Raw genomic sequence first — 22,297 nt, forward strand, 5'->3', positions numbered from 1 at the left:
TTGCCATTGGGGTAAAAGCTTAGATACATTAGATGATTAGCCAATCCTAACAAATTTAGGGGGAGATTTATCAAACATGGTGTAAAGTGAGACTGGCCCAGTTGCCCCTAGCAACCAATGAGATTCCACTTTTCATTCCTCACAGACTCTTGGAGAATGAAAGGTGGAATCTGATTGGTTGCTAGGGGCAACTGAGCCAGTTTCACTTTACACCATGTTTGATAAACCTCCCCCTTAGAGTGTATTGCTTACACTTATCTTATGGCAAGAACTACATGGCCCTTACACACATTTGTAAGTGTGACTGCTGCCATGCCTGAGTTTGTAGGAGGGAGTACATTTCTATTCGGCATACCCTTTAGCCATTGGCTTATGTCACCCATAACTGTCTATGTGCAGATAAGCAGTATACTGTAGCATATTTTGTTTTCTGACAATATTCAATGAATATTTGCATTTGAACATTTGTTGATTGAAGATCCTTCACCGTTTTATTATTGCCACCTCCTTTAATATAGAAACAGTGCATTTAGGAAAACCAGCTTGCCTTGGTTTACTGTTGTACAGTAGCTCTACAGAAACTTTATTGCTACATTTAAGCCTTTTTGTACGTCTTTAGTTGGTCACATTTACAGTGTGTAAAAAGACTGGAGGAGTAACGTACGACTTATATCCCACCACAGGCCGCAGTGGGGAAAAAAAATAAAAATATATATATCATAACGGAAAAAAAAAAAAAAAAAAAAAAGTCGATGCACAAGTGCCTTTCCCAATTCAGTCTTTAAGGTGTTGACTGTTCAAATACGGTCAGTCTAATCATAGGAGTTAAACTAAACTAAATAAAAATGTTATATTCCATTTTTAGCTTCATTGTTGTTTGTGGCTTGTTTCCTTTGAGCAATGAAGGGGTACATGCACTTGTCTGCTCCCAGGAACCGGTACATACAGACCACAGCTTCAAATGGCAGAATGCTGGAAACAGAAAACATAGCCTGAGTTAGTATACATGTATGGATCATTAACCTGATATAATGCAACTAGAAGACCTAGTAAACATTTGTTTAGGGTTGGGCTGGAGCTAGGTGAAAATTTACTGAAGAGCAAAAGACTAGCTCAACACTGGTCAACCTGATAGATCCCTCTATCCATCGTTTCGATAACCTGTTGCCTTTGGTTATGGCTACTGATGAGCAAACTTGAGTGTTGGAAGAACCTAAACTTTTGGCATTTGACTCCTGAAGCTGGAAAAGCTTGAGGTCATTGATTCTATCCAGGTTTTCCTGGCAGCCCTAGGACGACATCCAACTTCTCCAGCCACCGGGAGTCAAATACTGACCGTTCTGGTTCAGACAAACCTAGAAGTTTGCACATCACAAGTTACGACCCACCTTTGAACATCCACTAAGGTGCGTCACACATGTTTAGTTAAAAACTACAATCCTCTTATGTGATACACACATGGGTTTTACCAACTTTGCTTCATGGAAAAACCTCTTTATTAGGAGTTGAATCAAAAAACTAGTAGTGATGTAGATATCTTTAAGATTTACTAAACTGAAATCTAGTCAGTTGATAGAGTCACTCCAGTTTCCATATGTATTTCGATTCTTTGGAACAGCTTTGAAAGGGTCAGACCACAAGTGTCAAACCTGCGGCTGTCTAACTACTGCAAAACTACAATTCTTAATCATACTTGGGCTGCTACATCTTTGGGCATTGTAGTTGCGCAACATCTGGAGGGCTGCAAGTTTGACCTTTGTGGTGTAACCCTTTCCAAACTCTTCCAAAGAATGGAAACCCACTTGGAAACTGGAGCGGCTTTAGTGAACCAGTCATTAATTGATAGATTTGGTGAATCTTAATGCGGACACTCTAACACTAGTTTCTTGATCCATTTCCTAAGAGGTGATGTCTGATGAAATGTCAAAAGGTATTGATCAGGGTGGGTCTCACTGCTGACACCTGCTCTAATTAGAAGCTATAGCTAGGGAGAGAACACGGCAGCGCAATCCCAATTCCTGGCCAGCAGTTCAGAATGTCAAAATTTCCCATAGAGTTCCATTATGAATTCTGATGTGCGATCTCTCCTTGGCTATATCTTCTGATCAGAGCTGGAGTCAATAGCTCCACACCTGTTTAACAGAGCTGCAAAACCCAAACTAAAGACAAGAGCCATGCAGTTTCTGAAAGAAAGCGGCCATGTTTTTTTTCCCTAAGCCTGGAAAAAAAAAAAAAAAAACACAACTTTAAAGCTAAAGCCTATGTACAGTCACCAGTAGCTCCTACTACTGCATTGAATGGACACCGTTGTGCAGACTGACACCCCACCAAGTTGGACCCAATTTGAGCCACCAGAGTGTGCAGCCATTGTAAGTTTATAAGGGAAAATGCTTGCAGCTCCATGTTGAGAGGGGATTTTTGTTTCGCTCTATGCAGAGAGTGACAGGAAACATTCTAGACACAATAGTTACGTCTCCCAGTTACCTTTTCATGCAGGTCACAATGTACATGAGTCGAGGCGTACAGATCATCGGCTGGTCTGTAAGAATGGCTCGCATGGCCTGCTTCACACAGTAATCTGGTTTCAGGGGCGGAAGGAAGGGCTCGATTTCTTTTCTGAAAGATTAATGTTCCAGTGAGTTTTATTTACACATTCCAGCTCCATGTCTGTCCTCATACTTCATAACAGCGATAGAATAATGAGGTGCACCTGGATGGGAGCCGCGCTCCTGCCCGCCGGGTACCGTCTGCGGTTGCTCAAAATAGAGGCAGACTGCAGCGGGTATCCAGATTTCCATAGTTTATTTGCTTTTGGTAACTGCAATGCGTGTTTATAACCTGGTTCAGGTTTTACAGTAAAGCATTAGATACACTTTGGTAATTAAAGGGACGTTACAACTTGTGCCAGCGCACGCTTCATAAAGCTCAGAAGATTTCCTGCAATTTATTCTGGGAGAATCATTATTCTAAATTTCAGCAGTGGCGCTTTGACAAAGACAAAACTTGGACAATCGTACAAAAGAAAAAGGCTTGTTTTTCGTAAAGATACTGCTAGGTGAAATAGTAGTACACGTACTGGGCTCTGCTCCCTGTAATCCTGATAATCCTTTGGATTCTTATAAAATAAGCGCCCAACATGGGAATCCCATATGTCCAGTTCTAATTCTGGACACTACACATAATGCTACATGAATTTATGCTTTGACAGCCTGCCATGTCTAACCTCAGCCGTCGAGAATTGGAGATGGGGAGGGGGTATATTTTTCAAGCGGCTATCGACTACAGCTTTCCGCTTCCAAGCAATTGCTATTTTCGCTAAAGGCTGGGCACAACAGAAAGGCGTTGCATTATGGTTGCAGTGTGAACATGGGAAAAAGGTTTGATGCAACAACACTCACAAATGTGTGTGCAATTTGTGGTTGGAGTTTAAATTCTTTATTTCCATGACTGTGGTCACCTTGTAGAGACCTGACATTAAAAACTGGCAGCCCAGCACTGTAAAAAGCAACTGTGTAGTTCAAGGGGTAGGATGAAGCGGGGTTGGGTGTCCACCTTTTATACTTTGTGCAGTCACCTGATGGAGCCATGGGGTGCAACCGAAAAGGGAAGGAAATGAGACGGACAGGGAACATTAAATTCTCATAAGATTACTAACCTGATTCTGCAACCCCGGAACATCCCCGTGTCCACTAGATAGGGACAGACCAGAGTAGCTTTAATCCCATCTTTGTCTGCAGCCTTCAGTTCATGGCTGAGAGACTCATGGAAACCTACAACACCGAACTTGCTAGCGCAGTAATCCTGTTGAAAAACAGACAGTGAACACATTTAGATTTTAGCAGTTTATAAAGTTGCTGAAAATACAGATAAAATACTAAATAGATAAATGAAACACACAAAATCAACGTCAGGCTATGAATTTAGAGGTGCATTTCTATCCAGGATCCCAATGCCTTCTGGCCTCCTTAAAGAAACTGAAGACAAAACAAATACACTGTTTTATGCAATTTGGGTAAATCCCATTGACTTTATTAGGTACCATGTAAACAGCATAGCACCACAAACTAGGAATTATATCTAAGGGGCATTTATGATGGAAGTAACCCTTTAACTACAAGGTGCCATTTAAAGTTTCCTTGAACATTCATGTTTCCTCTATGGAAAGGGGGGGGGGGGGGAGGAGGAGAAGAGAAGCTATAGACAGCGGCTTAGTAGTCCCAGAGAAATAGGGTATGGGCACCTTAAAATCCCTGCTGATTGTTAGGTCAACTTCCCTTTATTATAGTGTTATCTTAAAGAGATAGGCCCTTAATAAGCAACTATTACCACATTATAACTTACCTCTACCCCTGCGGTGCTGAACAAACCAAGAGAACTGGCAACCGTAACAACGTGCCCATGATTCATTTCCATCATTTTTGGAAGGAATGCCTTTGTGGTCTGTAATAGGAGAGAAAGCAGCAGTGAGTGGACAATCCTGCATTTACACTGTTATCTAAGACACTGCAGGCAGCCAAAGGCAGATTAGCTAAACAACAGCTATCAATGCGTTTACCATCTGCCGTCTATGTAACAATAGCATGTAAAGTGACAATGCCAAACGCCACCGTCCACTCTTCTATTCAAGCCAATTTCCTGGCAGCGAAGCAGATAAAAGCAGACGGTGGTGCGTTACAATGAAGAGGCCAAAATGTGCTGCCTAAACCTACTGCAGATTCCTTCAGTGTCTATTATACGGAAATCTCCGATGGTCACATGTGAACTGCTTGAAGTCAGAAATTCCCTGAATTCCCCCCCGCCTCGGTTGAAATGTTGCATATTTTAAGAACATAAAAATTACAGATGTGAATAGGATGAACAAAGTCACACGACAAGACGAGATGCCAGATTAAAATCAAAACCAGACTGTGCAACCTGCTGCACAAACTGTGCGGAGGGCTGAAGCTGGGTGTATGCGACACAAGGTTCACAATATAGAATATAGTAATGGTACCGCATCCCAAGGTCAGAATAACCCCACTACTTTAGATGAAAAAGTTTTAGATCCCTCAAGTCACAGAGTATGACAGTACAGTGATGAGTCTAGGACAGATGTTATGTAATTCAGTGAGGCATGCCATGCTAGTCAAATAGAATTAAGAATCAGGTTTTATTTTTGTATTGTTTTTTTTTTTTTAAATAAGAGGAAGAAGATAAAATCAGGGGACAGGATGTATGCCCCCCCCCCCCCCCCCCCCCCCCCCCCCCCCGCAAAGAAATTTTAAATGTTCCCCAATGTCATCTTATACAAATTATCTTCACGGAACCTCCTTAAGAGGAAATGGAGAAAGGCCACACAAGTGCGTGCGGGGGTCCAGCAGATTTCAGCTACAGTTTAACAAATGATAGTACATCTACACCAGGAGAAATAAACCCATGATTTACCCCAAAAGTACATTAAAGAATAAGGGGGAGATTATTTATGTAACGTAGAATTGTCTCCGTTGCCCCTAGCAACCAGATTCCACCTTTCATTTTTCGAAGAATCTGTGAGAAATGAAAATTGGAATCTGATTGGTTGCTAGGGGCAACTGGGCCAGTTCTACTTTACACCCCCTTATCTTGTACAAATTTAGGGGGAATTACAAGAGGAATGGGGGTCTGGAGACGCTTACTACATTGTGCATTTAGAAGACAACCCAACTTTATTTTCTTATTTTAGACCCTTTAAAAGACTTGGCCTGGTCGTAACGTTTCAATAAAACCCATTTAGGCCAAGAAAAACAGGTAGTTTTCAGATCTCCTTGCACTTTTAACAATTTCCAAGATTTTCTTTGAAGCATTCTTAATTTCTGACTAACAAGATTATCACTGTGTCCCCTGAAATCAAATCTGCTGTAATTTCTAGGTCTCCTGGTGCCAAGTGCTGAGCACAGAGTAATCATTGTAACTTCATCAACAAACTCCTGAGAACCATCTTGTGTTTGTTTAAGATCTAACAAAGTTCTGTGATCGAGCCATGTCCTTCCTTCCAACACAGCTTTGTTACGACACTTGCCAATGCAAAAACAAAGTGATTGGAGGGGGGAGGCTGGGATGAGACAAAAGTACTGATCATTTTATTACGGTCGGCTAATGTTAAGCATCAGATCCGGCACTTCGATTCCAAAACAAACTTGTGTCTGACCATCTCCGCGTGTCCTTTCACAGAGCAGGCCTGCAGGTGTTAAGTGTCTAATCCAGGCTGGCTAATAGTATGCAAGAGGAGAAACGGAGGTTATGACGACAGAGCTGCCAAAACCCCCGGATCAGCAAGGATCTTTAGAGTGGCTCGGTTTTCTAGGGAAAAATTTTATAACCAGGTTCAAAGACGGGAGATTCTCTCTTTTTCTACTAATGAGATTGCAGGATCGACAATAGATTCCTCAATCCATGGATAACAAGACTCATTCTAGTGCTAGGACTACATGGCGGATTTGGAGGCAATACAGGTCACATGGCTTCATATGAAGCAAAACTGATGTGTTTGGATTCCGCAGGCTGGCAGCTCCGGGAAGGGTGTAGATACAGCGTGAGCTATGGCTGTATCCAGGTCTTCCGGGCAGTCCTCTGGCTGTATGCACTCCCTTCACGGAGCCACCAACCTGCGGGTTTTGCTTTGTACGCAGCAACTTCGCTCATCTCCAATCAAGAACACCTTTAACAAAGCAATACTTAGGGCCAGTACTCAGCACTAATATATATTTATTTATTAATTATATAGAGCTCCTCCACAGTCATTGTGTAACCTGCTCAGGCCATGTGTAAATTTTACAAGCCATAGGGATGAACGTATTTTGTCTTTCCAGACACATAAGACGCCTGGATTTGGCTAATGTTCATATTTTATTAATAATTTGAGATATCCCCATATAGGGGTTTTAGACAAGGCTATAATGTAATGGGAGAAAGCTTTCACAATGAGTGAAACGAAACAAACAAATACAAAGCCTATTCCCATCTGTGGCATGTATGAGGCCGGTGTACTCGCATTGTGCACAGACTCTTATTACACTTCTTATGTGTGCACACAAATCAGTAATTACTTATTAGGCACAAATGTGTGAAAGCGGACAAGCGGTTACATGTCACTTCATAGCTTTAGTAATTGGTTCTCAACGTTCTTGTTTATGGCAAATTAACTTCTAACAGTCCAGAGCTTCTTCCCATCCCTTCCCCAGAATTCTTCAGTGCTTTTCATGAAACACAACAGAGGAAAGGTTTAGCCGCACAAAAGGCCGCCACAGCTGCGGTGTCAGGACAGATTAGGCAAAAAGTAAAGCAAAAAGGGGGGGGGGGAGAAACAAGGAAATAACATATTGAGAACTATGGGGCAGTTTCATAATTACATTTTAGGATAATGACTTTTACAGGCAGATTAACAAGGGTATTGTTTCTCCCCCTCCTCCCCCTTCTTCCAACTTAACCCTTTCCAGTTAAGTCAACAGTAGAGCCATTTTCTGAATCCTTTCAGGGAAGGAAATGAAGACTGTTCCAGGATGTCACATGCATCCATAGAAGAAACTAGAACGTGGGATAAAATCAAACCCAAAGTGGGCAATGGAGTCTTATGGTGCGTTTACACAGACAGATTTATATGACAGATTTTTGCAGCCAAAGCCAGGGACTATAAACAAGAAACAGGTCATAAAAAGGAAAGACTGAGATTTCGCCTCTTTTTAAATCCCTCCCTGGCTTTGACTTTTATCGGTCAGATAAATCTGTCTGTGTAAACGCACCATTACAAGTGTAAGGAAAGCAAAAACACATTAAGGGTGCCTTCACACGTACCGTATTGCTGCGTTAACATCAAAACTCGCAGCAAAAAAAAAAAAAAAAAAAAAACCCACACCCCACACACGTCTTGTCCTTACACTAGGTTTGAATTTTAAGACCTAATTGGCTTCCTTTAAAGACAGAAACAAGCACCAAAGTTCGAGCATACAATGTTGCATGTAGGCCACACCCCTTTAAGGCCATACCCACTTTCTCCTAACTCCACCCCCTTGTCAAGTAGGGCATAGATTGTTCTTTTTAGCTAATGTATCTAAGGGTGGGTTCACACCACGTTTTTGCAATCCGTTTAACGGATCCTTTTTTTTAACGGCCAAAAAGGCTGTGTCAACAGTACTTTATTGTGCGTAAAAAAAAAAAAAAAAAAAAAAAAAAAAAAAAAAAAAAACTCAGTTTTGATCCGTTTTTGTTTTTTTTTTATAATGGAAAAAAAAAACAGATGCACACAAATGCATCCGTTTTTTTTTTTTTTGCAAAAAAAAGGATCAGTAAACGGCAGCTAAAAACGCAGTGAACCTAGCCTAACACAGGGGTGTCAAACTGCAATCCTCAAGCTGTTGCAAGACTACACATTTCCCATCAAACCTGGACAGCTAAAGCTTTGGTTCTCCAGGCAAAACCGGAATTGTAGTTTTGACACCACACAATGTGCCCCAATTATACAGCACAAACAATGGCAAAATTCTAGTGAGCACACTTCTTCCCCTTAAAGATTTGCAGTCTTTGGTAGGCCCTGGCTGTATAAGTGCTATCTTCATAGACATCTCAGGCAGTACCTTAAGTTAAAGAGAATCTGTCAGATATTATATATCATAATGCAAGCTCAAGTGGCAAGTAGTTATTGCCAATCCAGCATGACCCCTTCCCATTCACCACCTTGACTGATTAAAATACAGGGCTTGGCTTCCTTTGCTGAGCACTGTACATCAATCACGGGTGGAAGGTATAGAGGGGTGGGAGAGCAGAGAAGCAATTCCTTGAGCATGACACATAGCCGACAGTCGCTTTAAAGGATCAATATAAAGGAGGTCATACACTTTCAATTACTGCAAGCTGAACAACTGTTCGACTGGCAGCCATTTCTTCCAACAGTTACATTTCCGCTATTGGGAATGCCCTACCCAGACAGCACTGGTGGCTGCTCAGCTCTCCCAGATCTATATGGTCAAGTGGTTAAAAGCCAAATGCACCCAACCACTCTCTTTAAAGGCATCACCTGTCGGAGTCAGGAGACCACTATAGACAGCTGGTGGGTTTGGATGACTTTAGTCTAAGGTATACAGACACCTTTCATGGAGGGATATGGAGTGGATACTGACAGTTTAACCACAAAAATAAGTACTTGGAGGCACCGGGTGGCCCCCTACTCTATAGCAGCTTACCAGATTAAGATACCAAAAGAATAAGTAGTGGTCATAAAGGGAGATGCCAGTCAGTGCGATGACCACTTTACTGAAACAGAAGTATATTGGATAGAATGGAGAGGGGGGTGGGTAAAGAAAGTTTCGGCCATCACAATTCAAAAGAAACTTTCTAACTACAAGTGTTGTTATAATGCCAAGAAGTGACATAAGATAGCTGCTGCGTGGCCAAGATGTTGCACACAAGCAAGAAATTTATGACGACATACAGGAACTATGTAAATAATCAGAAGCGTGTAGATTGGACCTACTGGCCAAAATCACAATTTATGTGCCAAGGAGGATTCATATGTACGGACAATGAACACGTACTGGGATTTTACATTATGAGTGTATTATGCAATTACTGTAAGATCGATCACTTGGCTGGTGGTTTATTAGAACGAAGCACAGTATCAATTATGGCTCCTCATTTACCCTCCACCCCAATTCCTGTGCTATGGACAAGAATAGGATAGAAGTCACCATCAGTTTGAGCAATGCAACAACAAGGTTAAGCCTTAGGGCCCTATTACAAGGGACGATTATTGTGTAAAATAGTTATATTGTTAGAATTTAAACAATAATTGTTCTGTGTAATTGGAGGCAACAACCAACAAATTGTTTGTATGTCGTTGATTTAGATCTGAACCTAAAATTATCGTTAATCGTTTGCTGCAATTCCACACTCGTTCGCTTAAGTTCCGCATTTGTTCACTAATCGTTCAGCGTAGTTGCACATTGTTCATTGTTTTGCTGGGATCAGAAAGAGTAAACGATCGCAGTAACGATTGCAATAACGATTGTAACTAACGACTATCATCCTGTGTAATATGGTGAATGATTTCAGGTTAACGATTCTCGTTTGCGATAGTTTCTCATTAAAAATCGGTCCGTAAAATAGGACCCTTAGTTATAATGTTAGTGTCCCCCCACCCCCGCAGGCCTATACAACTATATAGCTTGCCATTGTTTGCTGCACTACTGTTATACATAGGGAGAAGACATGTGAAGTGTACGAAGAGCAGCAGAAGTGGATCACTTGCTTAGGTTTATACTAGGAAAACTTCTGCCATGCTGAAACTGGTGATTGTTCGGAAACAATCACTCCGAATGATGGCCCTTTCTCCCAGAAACATAGCCACCATCATCTATGGCATTTCAGTTCAGCCTATTCAGCTAAAAGGCCTAAAACTCCATTCTAGCTCTATAGTCAAGCCCTAGTACTCGTCTGCACCTGCACCATGTGATGCTTGCATTCTCCACGTTTCACAGTAGATGTGAACAAGTTTCTACCATACTGCTCGCAGCTGCTGGGGGTGGGAAACTTTTAGAGATATGAAAAACTAGTTACCACTGAAATTGGCTGCCTCCATTCTACAGATGGCTCCCGTCACTGGAGGTGCTAGATGACATCAAGACATGCCTGTAGACAGCTGTTCTTTGCCCAGCGGAGCATGATCATTATATTTCACAAATTTACGTCAATTTCCTCTCATATGGGTGTATGCATCCCCCCTTAAAGGCCGGTGTTCAAATGACATATGGTTTGCAGTCAGGGGATTAAACCCAGAAAGAGATCACTACTAATAGTAGAGCGAGTGTCAATTAAAGAAGTGGGGCAAAACCAAATCCACAGCAATGTGATCTATGAGACAGTGGTCATTTCAGTTAATACTTATCAGAGTTGAGTAATTCTTGTATTAGTTTTAAGTGTAGTAGACCCTTATCCATAACGCTCCAGAACTAAAGAAACAGGACTAAGAGGAGCCTTCCCGGCTCATTAAGTACTCGGCCGTATGGACCCGAGGGGCTCCTTTCCGGGATAGTCACTTTTTCATTACAGTGTAGTCAGCCATTGCACTGCGGTATGGGTGTTTGCTATAATAGCAAGTGTCAGAGATTAAAGGTGTGGTGGGGCACATTTAGGCTAGGTTTACCAAAACTGCTGTCATGGTTTGAAGGGAAGGGGGCGGAATTTGCACAATGACAGCCACTCTTATGAAAGTTTATAATGTGAACGTATCACATTAGGGCCCTATTACATGGAAAGATTACTGAGCGGAAAATTACATTGTTTGAATTTAAGTGATAATCCAGGCAACGATCAAACAACTAGCGAAAATCTGTCTGTCGGAGATTCCACGGAAAAAAAAAAAAAAAAAAAAAAAATCTTTGTTAATCGTTCACAAGTCTTTTGGTGTATGTACACATCGTTCAATCGTATTATGGTAAATGACTTCAGGTAGTTTCCAAAAATGCTCATTCATAATTTATCGGAGGGTGTGTGTGGGGGGGGGGACCCCATAACACTTCATGTCTTACAGGACCCTTATACTTTCTTCTATATCTACACTGGTGAGCGATGGAAGGCTTTGGGCCAGTTTCACACACGTAATATGGATGCAAAAAGTAGCCTATATATTACAACTGCAGGTCCTGACCAGAGAGCAGGTCTACAGACCCAAACACTGCAGCACAGGGAGATCCCTGTGATGAACCCCCAATATATGGACGCAAGATGGGTGTTAGACTGGTCCTACATATTATACATATGTATTGGCTCAACCCCGCTAATTTTGACAAACTTTTTGTAAATCTGGGACAGTGTATCAGGACGATTGATAGTATATAGATCTGCCATACGTGTTAAGACTTTAAAACCAGCTAATATTTGGAGAGATAGTCACTGCCAGAAGAGTCTGAAAGCCGCTTTCTTCTATATGCCTACTTAGAATGCATGCACAGCTTACAGCTTACTTCACTTACAGACCTAAGCTTGGCAAGTTACTGAGTCTGTATTTCACTTGATCAGTAAAATCCCTCAGCCCCTTCAAATCAGTTCTGTGATGTATGCTATCTGTTTCCTACACAGTTATACTAAAGCTCACTTACAGTTTCCGCACTACAGAGGCAGAACACCCGCAAAACATTCTAGTAAGGCCACTGCCAACATCATCCAAGCAATCCTGACCATATAACATTAACTACCTGCTGGAGGAGACAAGACCGATAAATTCATGTTCATCATAAGCAGCACTGTAAAGATTCTCATAGCACATCACAACAGCTGAGACCACGAGAAACTCATTCTTATCGTGCAAGGAGATGGAAAGCAGACATGCATCTGACTTCTGTGATTTTGCCAAAATTTTATAATTCCCATTTAACGGGCTATAAATTAACTTTGTAAAGACTTGACCTTGTGTGTCCTTTAAAGGGGTTATCCACAAAAACATGGCCATGTCTTTAAGAGACAATATGACTCGTCTTCATTTCAGGTGCGGTTTACAATAAAGCTCCATTCACTTCAATGGAACCGAGTAACACCCCGCCCAAGCTGGAGACAAGAGTGGGGCTGTCTCTGGATGAAAAGGGCCATGTTTTTGTAGCGCTGGATAAGCCCTTTAAGGACAATGCTGCTAATAGATATTTAGCAGTGTGTGTGTTTTGGGGGAACAGTTTTGTTAAGAGATTCAGTTATTCTGTAATATCTGAATATAAAGGAGATATTAGAAAAACACGGTTTCTTTTTCCCAGAATCACCACCACTCTTGTCCTCAGTTTGTGGTTTTGCAATTCAGTTCCACTGAAGGGAATGGAGCTTAATTGTAAACCCACACCCAAACTGGAGACAAGAGTCATGCTGTTTCCGGAAGGTGGCGGGCATGTTTTCCTAATCCTTGATAACCTCTTTAACCCATTCAGGACCACATATAACTGTACATTCATTTTAGCAGGGCATCCCTGCAAATGGATGAATAGTTATGTCCATGGATGAGACTGGCACAGGAGCTTTGCCCATGCCATGTACGGCAGAGCCCTGTCAGGGATAGCAAGTCATCAGTGCGACCGCAGTATCTATAGGGAGCAGAGGGGCTCCCTCTGTTTACCATCAGGACTCTGCAAAGAGATTGCGGAGTCCCCATGGATGCTATGGAAGCTGATCAGTGCCTGCACACAATCTCAGAATTTCTAGGATAAGTTAAAGCCTCACAGAGCTACAAGCACATAGAGTGAGGGTGGGTCAGATTTGATAAGGATTAAAAGTACAGTGTAGCCCTAGTCCATACCCTGGCAGGATAAAAATGACAATCATAGAAGGAAGCATCAATAAAAGCATGAAGCAGATCCCACTATAGTTTAGTAATGCAAATCACTTTCAATGACTAGGGACAATAGAATGGAATATCGCCAGTTCCACATCTAACCTAGGGAGTTTAGCATTGAAAAAGTTGGTTCACCCTAATATTGCACCTCCTACTGAACACATGCCACCGACTACAGAATGATACAGTCTATAAAGATTACAACTAGGTCTTAGAATTTCCTTGATTCTCAGGAACTTGTTGCTTCCATCTAGGATCAATATTTAAAAAAAACAAAACACACACAGGTAAAGACTGTTCCCACAGACAGGGAACCTACTCCGTCACTTGTACTGAGTGAGGATGGGCTGCATGGCTACGGAGATCCTATGCCCCATTACCAATAAACAGACACCTGATTGTTTAGCTACAGGGACCCTTTACATACCTTTATGGTCCTTTTACACGGAACGATTGATCGTTCGTTTTTGCACGATAAAGGTCGCACTCAAACGACAATCGTACGTGTTAAAGCAGCAAACGATCAAACGATGAGCAAAAAAATTGTTCATTTTGATCTTTCAACATGTTCTCAAATCATCGTTGATCATTCGCAAAAAATTCACAGAACGTTCAGTGTAAACAGTCTTTCAGCGATTTCACCTATGTGTGAGATAGGCTTAAACGATCGCATAGCGAATTTTCCGTACGATGTATCGTTCCATCTAAACACTGATCGTTAAAAAAAAAAAAAAAAAAAAAAAAAAAAAAAAAAAAAAAAAAAAAAAAAAAAAAATTGTTCATTCAAAATCGTTAATCGTGCGAATTATCGCTCCGTGTAAAAGTACCATTAGTATTAGATTATATAAGGGGGTCCCTACTGATAAAGACAGGTGTTACGCAGCCAAATATGATTATAATAAAGGCTGTTATTTATAATTTCCTTTTAATATGTGCTATGTAGCATCCATGGTAGATATATTAGACATATGGTATAACTTGAGGAGTCCCCCAGCATATGCAAGCTTAATGGACGCAAACAGTCGATCAGAATGAGGGTCATGCATGTTGTAGTCTCATGTATATTAGAAGCGATGGAGGCCCAGACTTCCACCTGAACTGATGACAGACACTTTAAATCCCTGACAGAATGAGTGTGCTACATCTGATAATCCACAGCACGCTCAGATCCCCATGTGGGGGAAATATCAGCCACATGTGGGAGATTAAAGTCTCATTGACTTTCCTGCTACTGACTGGTCTCCCAAAAAAGACCATTTTCCAAATACAAGAAGTTTAAATGAAGGAGGTGAGAATCTTCACATGGGGCCTCCTAGAGTTCACCTCTGTCCCAGTAGTTTTCAGTAGAGCACTTCTAGACCACCTCAATGTACTTTGTTCCGGAGAACGCTACTGTGTTATGCTCTAATGTTATGTGGATAGGCACTTCTGTGCTTACTGGAATAAGGTAGAATGGAAGCAACCTGCACCTATGCCAGCCGCAGTACCCTCCATAGGAGGTAGATACAGACTAGAGATGAGCGAACTGGGTTCGGGTTCGAGTCCATCCAAACGTTCGGCATTTGATTAGCGGGGGCTGCTGAACTTGGATAAAGCTCTAAGGTTGTCTGGAAAACATGGATATAGCCAATGACTATATCCATGATTTCCACATAGCCTTAGGGCTTTATCCAACTTCAGCAGCCACCGCTAATCAAATGCCGAAAGTTCGGGTTCGGATGGACTTTAGCATCTTCGAGGTTCGCTCATCTCTAATACAGACATATAGAACCCTTAAAAAGGAGAAGTCCGGTGAAAAATGTTTATTTAAGTATTGTCCCCCAAAAGTTATACAAATCCCCAATATACACTTATTACGGGAAATGCTTATAAAGTGTTTTTTTCCCTGCACTTACTACTGCATGAAGGCTTCACTTCCTGGATAACATGGTGATGTCACGACCCATCTCCCAGAGCTGTGCGGGCTGTGGCTGCTGGAGAGGATGATGGCAGGGGGACACTGAGGGACACAGGGCACTGGAGGGACACTGAGCATCCCTCTGCCATCATTCTCTCCAGAAGCCACAGCCTGGGAGTCGGGTTGTGACATCACCATTTTATCCAGAAAGTGAAGCCTTGATGCAGTAAAAAGAGCAGGGGGAAAAAAAAAAAAAAAAAAAAAAAAAAAAGCACTTTTATAAGTGTATATTGGGGATTTGTCTAACTTTTGGGGGACGATACAATACATTAATAAACATTTTTACTGGAATTCTCTTTTAATGCCCAAGCTTTGAAATAGTTTATTTTTGCAATTTTTACATTAATGGATGACTGCAACAACTGGCCACACACCTATACATGTACTTACCTTTACATGGAACACATCCCCCCCCCCCCAGATACTATGTAAAGCTATAGAAACCTGTACAGGATCACATAACTTAGACTGGATTGTGAAATCTGGTCACATGAATGGAAAGTGCTAGAAGCTGGCTATCAGTGACCCAGCTAACATAGTACACTCTCATACCACAGGGAATATGACAGGAAGAACATACAAGGACATAGAGGGTGGGGTGCGTGCCAGGTCTTACCCAGAAGTGTGCATGGCAATTCACCATCATAGTCCTTTCAATCAGCTCATCTGGGCACTCGAGGAGATGGTGTCCCGAGACAACACCGGCGTTATTCAGAAGGAGGAAGACGTCTCCGACCTCCCGGCGGACCTTCTCGGCGGTGGAGTATACGCTCTCTCGCTTGCCTACGTCACAAGTGTACGTATAAACCTGGAGATTGGAGCAGGGCAGCACCTCTTCCTCCACTGGGTTCCCGGCTGTTCAGAGCAAGAATGAAAGGAAAAAGCAAGAGGGAGGTCGTATTAGACAATGAAAGGTCCTGGCAAGCATCATGGTAACATTCAGCACTATGATAGCCGGCCATTGGAGCAGGAAGGCGGCTTTAAAGCTTATACTTGGAGCGAGCACTTCCGCGGCAGGCAGCGGGAGCATGGCCAATGCAAACTGTGCCTGCACTTTGATCATAAAGACAAAACACAGCCAAAAAGCTTACAGGCTCGGGGGCAAATCTGTTCTTCGGATACATGAAGCGGGCTGAATGATTAAAACTCTGTCACAAGGTTTACAGTGCACGGGCAGCATGTTCTATAGCTGGTACACATGCCTGGGATCCTGCTGCGGCTGTAGCTTACTACACTAGAGTTATTGGCACCAGCAAAGGGCAGATTCTAAGATTTGGTCCATGTCGATTTATAGTGGTTTTATTTACTAAGACTACTATATACTAAGTAGCTGCACAGTGTTATTCTGCATCTCTATATAATTTGTAGCATCATAGACACCCCGACATCTGCAGACAGGTGACCAGACGCATCTTCAGGAGAGAGATGACTGGTCGGCTATTGTTAAGAGAAGAATCACTCTATATAACAGACATCACACTGAAGAACACCAATGTTTATGGACACTGGTCACTGACTAGGAGAACCTGTAAGACTCCATTAGAAGCAGAGACCGGGTCCAGGAGAGCGCGGCCCCTCCTGCTACAAGACTACAACTATGGGGATGACAGGGGTTGTAGGTCTGTAACCACCAAGAGTGACAGATGACCGTCTGACCCAAACACTTTACTACTAGGACTTAGAGGGAAACACATTCAAATTACAGGGGAAAATATATATAATAAATAATATTATATCCCCCTCCTCATTCATCTATTTGCAGATATGAATACAGCAGGTGTCACCAGCAATCAGCTCTCCAGCTACAATATGACACATTGTATATTAGAAGTTATAAATATACAATAGACAGGTCAATACTCAGTATAAGAAGCCTGGGCCACAACCCATTATATAACCCTATATACAGTGCATCATCATATCAGCTAGGTGTTCCCAGTCTATGGCACTGCTGTGCAGAGTATTTAAGCACCACTCGATACTGTATACATTGTACAAGGATTATAAAACAATATTCCCCAACCTGTTGCCATCTTACAGCTTCCATGTGCAGCAGAACCCACAGGCATGCTGGTAGCGGCAGCTTTGCCAGTGTCGGGCACGCTGGTAGCGGCAGCTTTGCCAGTGTCGGGCACGCTGGTAGCGGCAGCTTTGCCAGTGTCGGGCATGCTGGTAGCGGCAGCTTTGCCAGTGTCGGGCATGCTGGTAGCGGCAGCTTTGCCAGTGTCGGGCATGCTGGTAGCGGCAGCTTTGCCAGTGTCGGGCATGCTGGTAGCGGCAGCTTTGCCAGTGTCGGGCATGCTGGTAGCGGCAGCTTTGCCAGTGTCGGGCATGCTGGTAGCGGCAGCTTTGCCAGTGTCGGGCATGCTGGTAGCGTCACACACGCTGCGGATTGTGGGGACTATGTGCGGCAGATCCGCAGGCTGTGAACACGCGCTGTAGAAGCACCCACTCACCCCGTAGCGCGTCGTCCGCCTCCAGCTCCCGGTAGATCTGCCGCACCATGCCCGCCGTCTCCTCGTTGCTCTCCGTGTTGATGTCCCAGAGCACCAGCTGCGCGCGGCGCCGGGCAAACTCCAGGGCGAAGAGCCGCCCGAGGCCGCTGCCGGCGCCGGTGATCAGGCACACCTGTCCGGCCACACTCTTCTCCTTGGGGCGCACCAGCCACTTGGCCGCCGCCAGCACGAAGGCCCACAGGACCTTAAAAGTCACCACGAACAACTCCAGGACTATGTTCATATTGTGCGGGGAGGAGCGGCTGCTGCTGCTGCGTTCTGTCTCCGGTTGTGGGCTCTGAGGAGGGGCGCGGAGTGCGGTCAGTGGCCGGGCTGTGTGCGGGTTACTGGCGGCTGCGGGGCGCTCTCCTCCTGCCCATGTCCCGGCGATCACTCGGTAACTTGCTGCAGGGTCGTCCCGTCCCGGGGCCGCACGGACGCTCACACGCCGGGGAGTCCTCCGCCTGTCTGGGATGACGCCTGGAGAGCTGCGGGCCCCTGCACTGCATGTTGTGCCCCGGCGGCGCGATATATACCCGGGCACCGGCCAGGAGGTAACCCTCGCCCCGCCCGGTGCAACCCGCACACAGTCAGCGCACACGGGAGGGGGCGGGGCCGCAGCACGGGACAGGAGGGCGGGGCCGAACATTAACTCTACACTGCCCGGGCGGCTCCGCCACCTGCTGCTGTATGTGCTGCCCGGCACACTGGAGGGGAGATGCCTCCTAATAATACTGCCAGATAGTGACCCCCATAATGCTGCCAGATAGTGACCCCAAAATACTGCCAGATAGTGACCCCCATAATGCTGCCAGATAGTGACCCCAAAATACTGCCAGATAGTGACCCCCATAATACTGCCAGATAGTGACCCGAAAATACTGCCAGATAGTAACCCCAAAATACTGCCAGATAGTGACCCCAAAATACTGCCAGATAGTGACCCCCATAATACTGCCAGATAGTGACCCCATAATACTGCAGGATACAGTGACACACACACAGACACACCACCACCATAACACAGCTACACCCTCACAATACAACCAGCCACAGCACGTTCATGACACAGCCTTGGTGTGTGCCGGACAAGTCATTTCCCCAATGACATCATGAGCTTTTGGTAATTTATGGGGGCTGTAAGGAAAGGGCTGAATGGTCAGTATCAATACAATACAATTGCAGGCTTTCCTTTATCACCTGATCTCGGTTTATAGTCTGTTTCTGGCTTTGGCTTCAAATCTTTCGCAGATAATGTCAGATAATCTTTCTGTGTAAATGGACCCTAACTCTAAAAAAATAAAAAATAAATAAAACCGCTTACTGCACTCTCCCGATGGCTGATATAACACACGTCATACATCCTACACTATAGCCTGTTTGGGTTTTTCTGAAAGACAACCTATTAGATGCTGCGTATTGGAAGAATCTCTGATGTATACGTCTGACAAAAGATGTATTGCACTGTACGGGTATATAAGGGGATATGTCACCCATAGGATGACATTGTAAAAAGAAAAAATGTATACTGCTCTTTATTATACATTGACGGCCATTATTTGCCATTACTAGATGGCCGTCATTTTGGAGTATGGAGTGTGAACATAGCCCATAGGTGCCTTCAGTAGCTGTCAGCTGTAAGATGGTTCCGCATACAGTTCTCGCTCCCTTGTGGCACGGCCATGTCTTCATGCGTATGGCAGGATGCGGGGCTGCTCTGGCCTTGCATCCTGCTCAGCTCGAGTAGTGAGAATCCACAGATGATGTCAGTGGAGAGATGATGCCGGGGGGCCCCTTTAACTGATGGCTGACTATAGTATAAAGTGTATAGGACTCCCTCACACAACCTTATTTTCAGGCCTGCATACTGTCTATAATGGCGGATAGTACAGGACCCATTGATCTTTGTGGTGCCATCCATTCTGCCAAAAAAGAAGACCTGAGCTTATACAATTCATATTTGTGGCATGAAGATTCCCACAGAAGTCAATGGTGGAGAATACAGACAGCACACGGGTCACCATCTCTACCCCACATGAATTTTTGGATTGGTTGCCTAGCAACCCCTGTCCAGGCTCTTCCTGACAGCCATCTTGTGCAGCCCTTTTTCCATCAGGTATAGCTCCTGCTCTGGCTCCTGCCCCAGCCCTCACACTATGTTCAGCGTCTGGTCCATGCTGGCTCCCTTCCCCTCCGGCCTGTGCTTCATTCCCCACTTGGCCACTTCTGCCATTCTCTTGCTGCTCCTTCTGTGGCCTATAGGCATCAGCCACCTGCAGTTCACAATATTTAATGGACATGTGTGTGCTGTTTTTAGTCTTCCCCCACCGATCAGTGTTCAGCATCTTCTATATAAGGAGGATGATCCTGTGTCTGCTGTTGTGTCCTTGAGTTCCTGTTGAAGGTGCGCTACACTGATCCCGATTTCCATGTTTCCTGGCTTCCAGTTCTGGCTGACCCTTATTATATTGCTCTCCTGCCGACCCGGACTACTGACGTGAACATGTGCCACCTGCTCGACCACTGACCTGTACTTGACTAGATCATCCCTGGGTACCATTCTGGCACTCCTGTGAACTGCATGGATGGAAAAACTACTACTTGGTTGGCAGAACAACTGGGTGGAATGTATACAAGGTCGGCCAGCCCATCCCTATCACCCAGCTAATCTCAGATTACTCTGGTCCTGAGTGAAAGGATGAACTGGCAGGAATCTGAGGGCCGAGAGAAAGCAGCCATACTCAAACCCCTATAGAGGCCAGTCCTCATACTGCACACAGCTCTAAGGACTAGCTGACTAGCAAGAGATCAATCTACATAGTTCATTTATAGGATATTTTGATTCAAGCAGAAACTACTTGTAGGATGGATCCACATCTGCATTCTCTCTCATCCATTCAGGAAATGAGCAACAGATTGGATTGGTTTTAAAGGATCAGTTTTTGCGTCTATTTACTTCACCTCCTGTTTAACAAAGAGAGAAAAAAAACTGCTATGCAAAAAATAGTCCCCCCCCAAAAAAAAAATAAGGGAAAGTCCAGGCATGATGGGAATTGTAGTTTTGCAACAGCTAGAGGTCCACAGATTCCCCATCCCTGATCTATATGAGTGAATTCTAAATGTCTGACACAACGTGACACAAGCAGGTGTAAGCCCACCCTGGTCATGGAGGTATACGTTTGCTGGACTTCCTGCATTGAAGAACATTACACCCTATTGGCCACATGTATCATCCGGCGAACAGATGATTTTTGGCGGAAAGTGCCGATTTGCGTATTTTTTTATTCGCAAATGGCCGATTTGCAAATAAAATATTTGCAAATCGGCACTTTCCGCCGAGTACGCCAGGGGGGCGGAAAGGGGGCGTGTAGTGGGCGGAACAGAGGGCGCGGACTCAGAGTCCGCGCGATTTACCATCCGTTCTGCCCAAATGTACGCCGAAAACCTACTCCAGTCCTCAGCTGGCGTAGGTTTTCGGCGGCGCCTCCTGCTACAAGACTACAACTATGGGGATGACAGGGGTTGTAGGTCTGTAACCACCAAGAGTGACAGATGACCGTCTGACCCAAACACTTTACTACTAGGACTTAGAGGGAAACACATTCAAATTACAGGGGAAAATATATATAATAAATAATATTATATCCCCCTCCTCATTCATCTATTTGCAGATATGAATACAGCAGGTGTCACCAGCAATCAGCTCTCCAGCTACAATATGACACATTGTATATTAGAAGTTATAAATATACAATAGACAGGTCAATACTCAGTATAAGAAGCCTGGGCCACAACCCATTATATAACCCTATATACAGTGCATCATCATATCAGCTAGGTGTTCCCAGTCTATGGCACTGCTGTGCAGAGTATTTAAGCACCACTCGATACTGTATACATTGTACAAGGATTATAAAACAATATTCCCCAACCTGTTGCCATCTTACAGCTTCCATGTGCAGCAGAACCCACAGGCATGCTGGTAGCGGCAGCTTTGCCAGTGTCGGGCACGCTGGTAGCGGCAGCTTTGCCAGTGTCGGGCACGCTGGTAGCGGCAGCTTTGCCAGTGTCGGGCATGCTGGTAGCGGCAGCTTTGCCAGTGTCGGGCATGCTGGTAGCGGCAGCTTTGCCAGTGTCGGGCATGCTGGTAGCGGCAGCTTTGCCAGTGTCGGGCATGCTGGTAGCGGCAGCTTTGCCAGTGTCGGGCATGCTGGTAGCGGCAGCTTTGCCAGTGTCGGGCATGCTGGTAGCGGCAGCTTTGCCAGTGTCGGGCATGCTGGTAGCGTCACACACGCTGCGGATTGTGGGGACTATGTGCGGCAGATCCGCAGGCTGTGAACACGCGCTGTAGAAGCACCCACTCACCCCGTAGCGCGTCGTCCGCCTCCAGCTCCCGGTAGATCTGCCGCACCATGCCCGCCGTCTCCTCGTTGCTCTCCGTGTTGATGTCCCAGAGCACCAGCTGCGCGCGGCGCCGGGCAAACTCCAGGGCGAAGAGCCGCCCGAGGCCGCTGCCGGCGCCGG

At 44.5% G+C, this 22,297-nt stretch overlaps 1 protein-coding gene across 1 annotated transcript; it reads right to left on the bottom strand.

Moving 5' to 3' along the window:
* Positions 1 to 456: 456 nt before the first annotated feature.
* On the bottom strand, positions 457 to 20,696 carry RDH10 (retinol dehydrogenase 10). Its single transcript, XM_069957467.1, has 6 exons — positions 17,735 to 20,696; positions 15,895 to 16,133; positions 4,342 to 4,440; positions 3,656 to 3,801; positions 2,485 to 2,616; positions 457 to 972 (listed from the first exon to the last, which is right to left on the bottom strand). The coding sequence occupies exons 1-6, from the start codon at positions 18,624 to 18,626 to the stop codon at positions 849 to 851; spliced, it is 1,632 nt and encodes a 543-aa protein (XP_069813568.1). The 5' UTR covers positions 18,627 to 20,696; the 3' UTR covers positions 457 to 848.
* Positions 20,697 to 22,297: the final 1,601 nt, after the last annotated feature.

This window comes from Dendropsophus ebraccatus, chromosome 2, assembly GCF_027789765.1.
Source record: "Dendropsophus ebraccatus isolate aDenEbr1 chromosome 2, aDenEbr1.pat, whole genome shotgun sequence".
In the NCBI taxonomy this organism is placed as follows: domain Eukaryota; kingdom Metazoa; phylum Chordata; class Amphibia; order Anura; family Hylidae; genus Dendropsophus; species Dendropsophus ebraccatus.

What these genes read in the sequence shown, in the direction of transcription:
- RDH10 (XM_069957467.1), bottom strand. Translation starts at nt 18,626, where the DNA reads ATGGGGGTCACTATCTGGCAGTATTTTGGGGTCACTATCTGGCAGCAT. An exon ending in GGCGGACGACGCGCTACGGG is followed by an intron (nt 16,134 to 17,734) that starts GTGAGTGGGTGC and finishes TGCTCTGAACAG; the next exon opens with CCGGGAACCCAGTGGAGGAA. An exon ending in TTCCGGGGTTGCAGAATCAG is followed by an intron (nt 2,617 to 3,655) that starts GTTAGTAATCTT and finishes TTAATCTTTCAG; the next exon opens with AAAAGAAATCGAGCCCTTCC.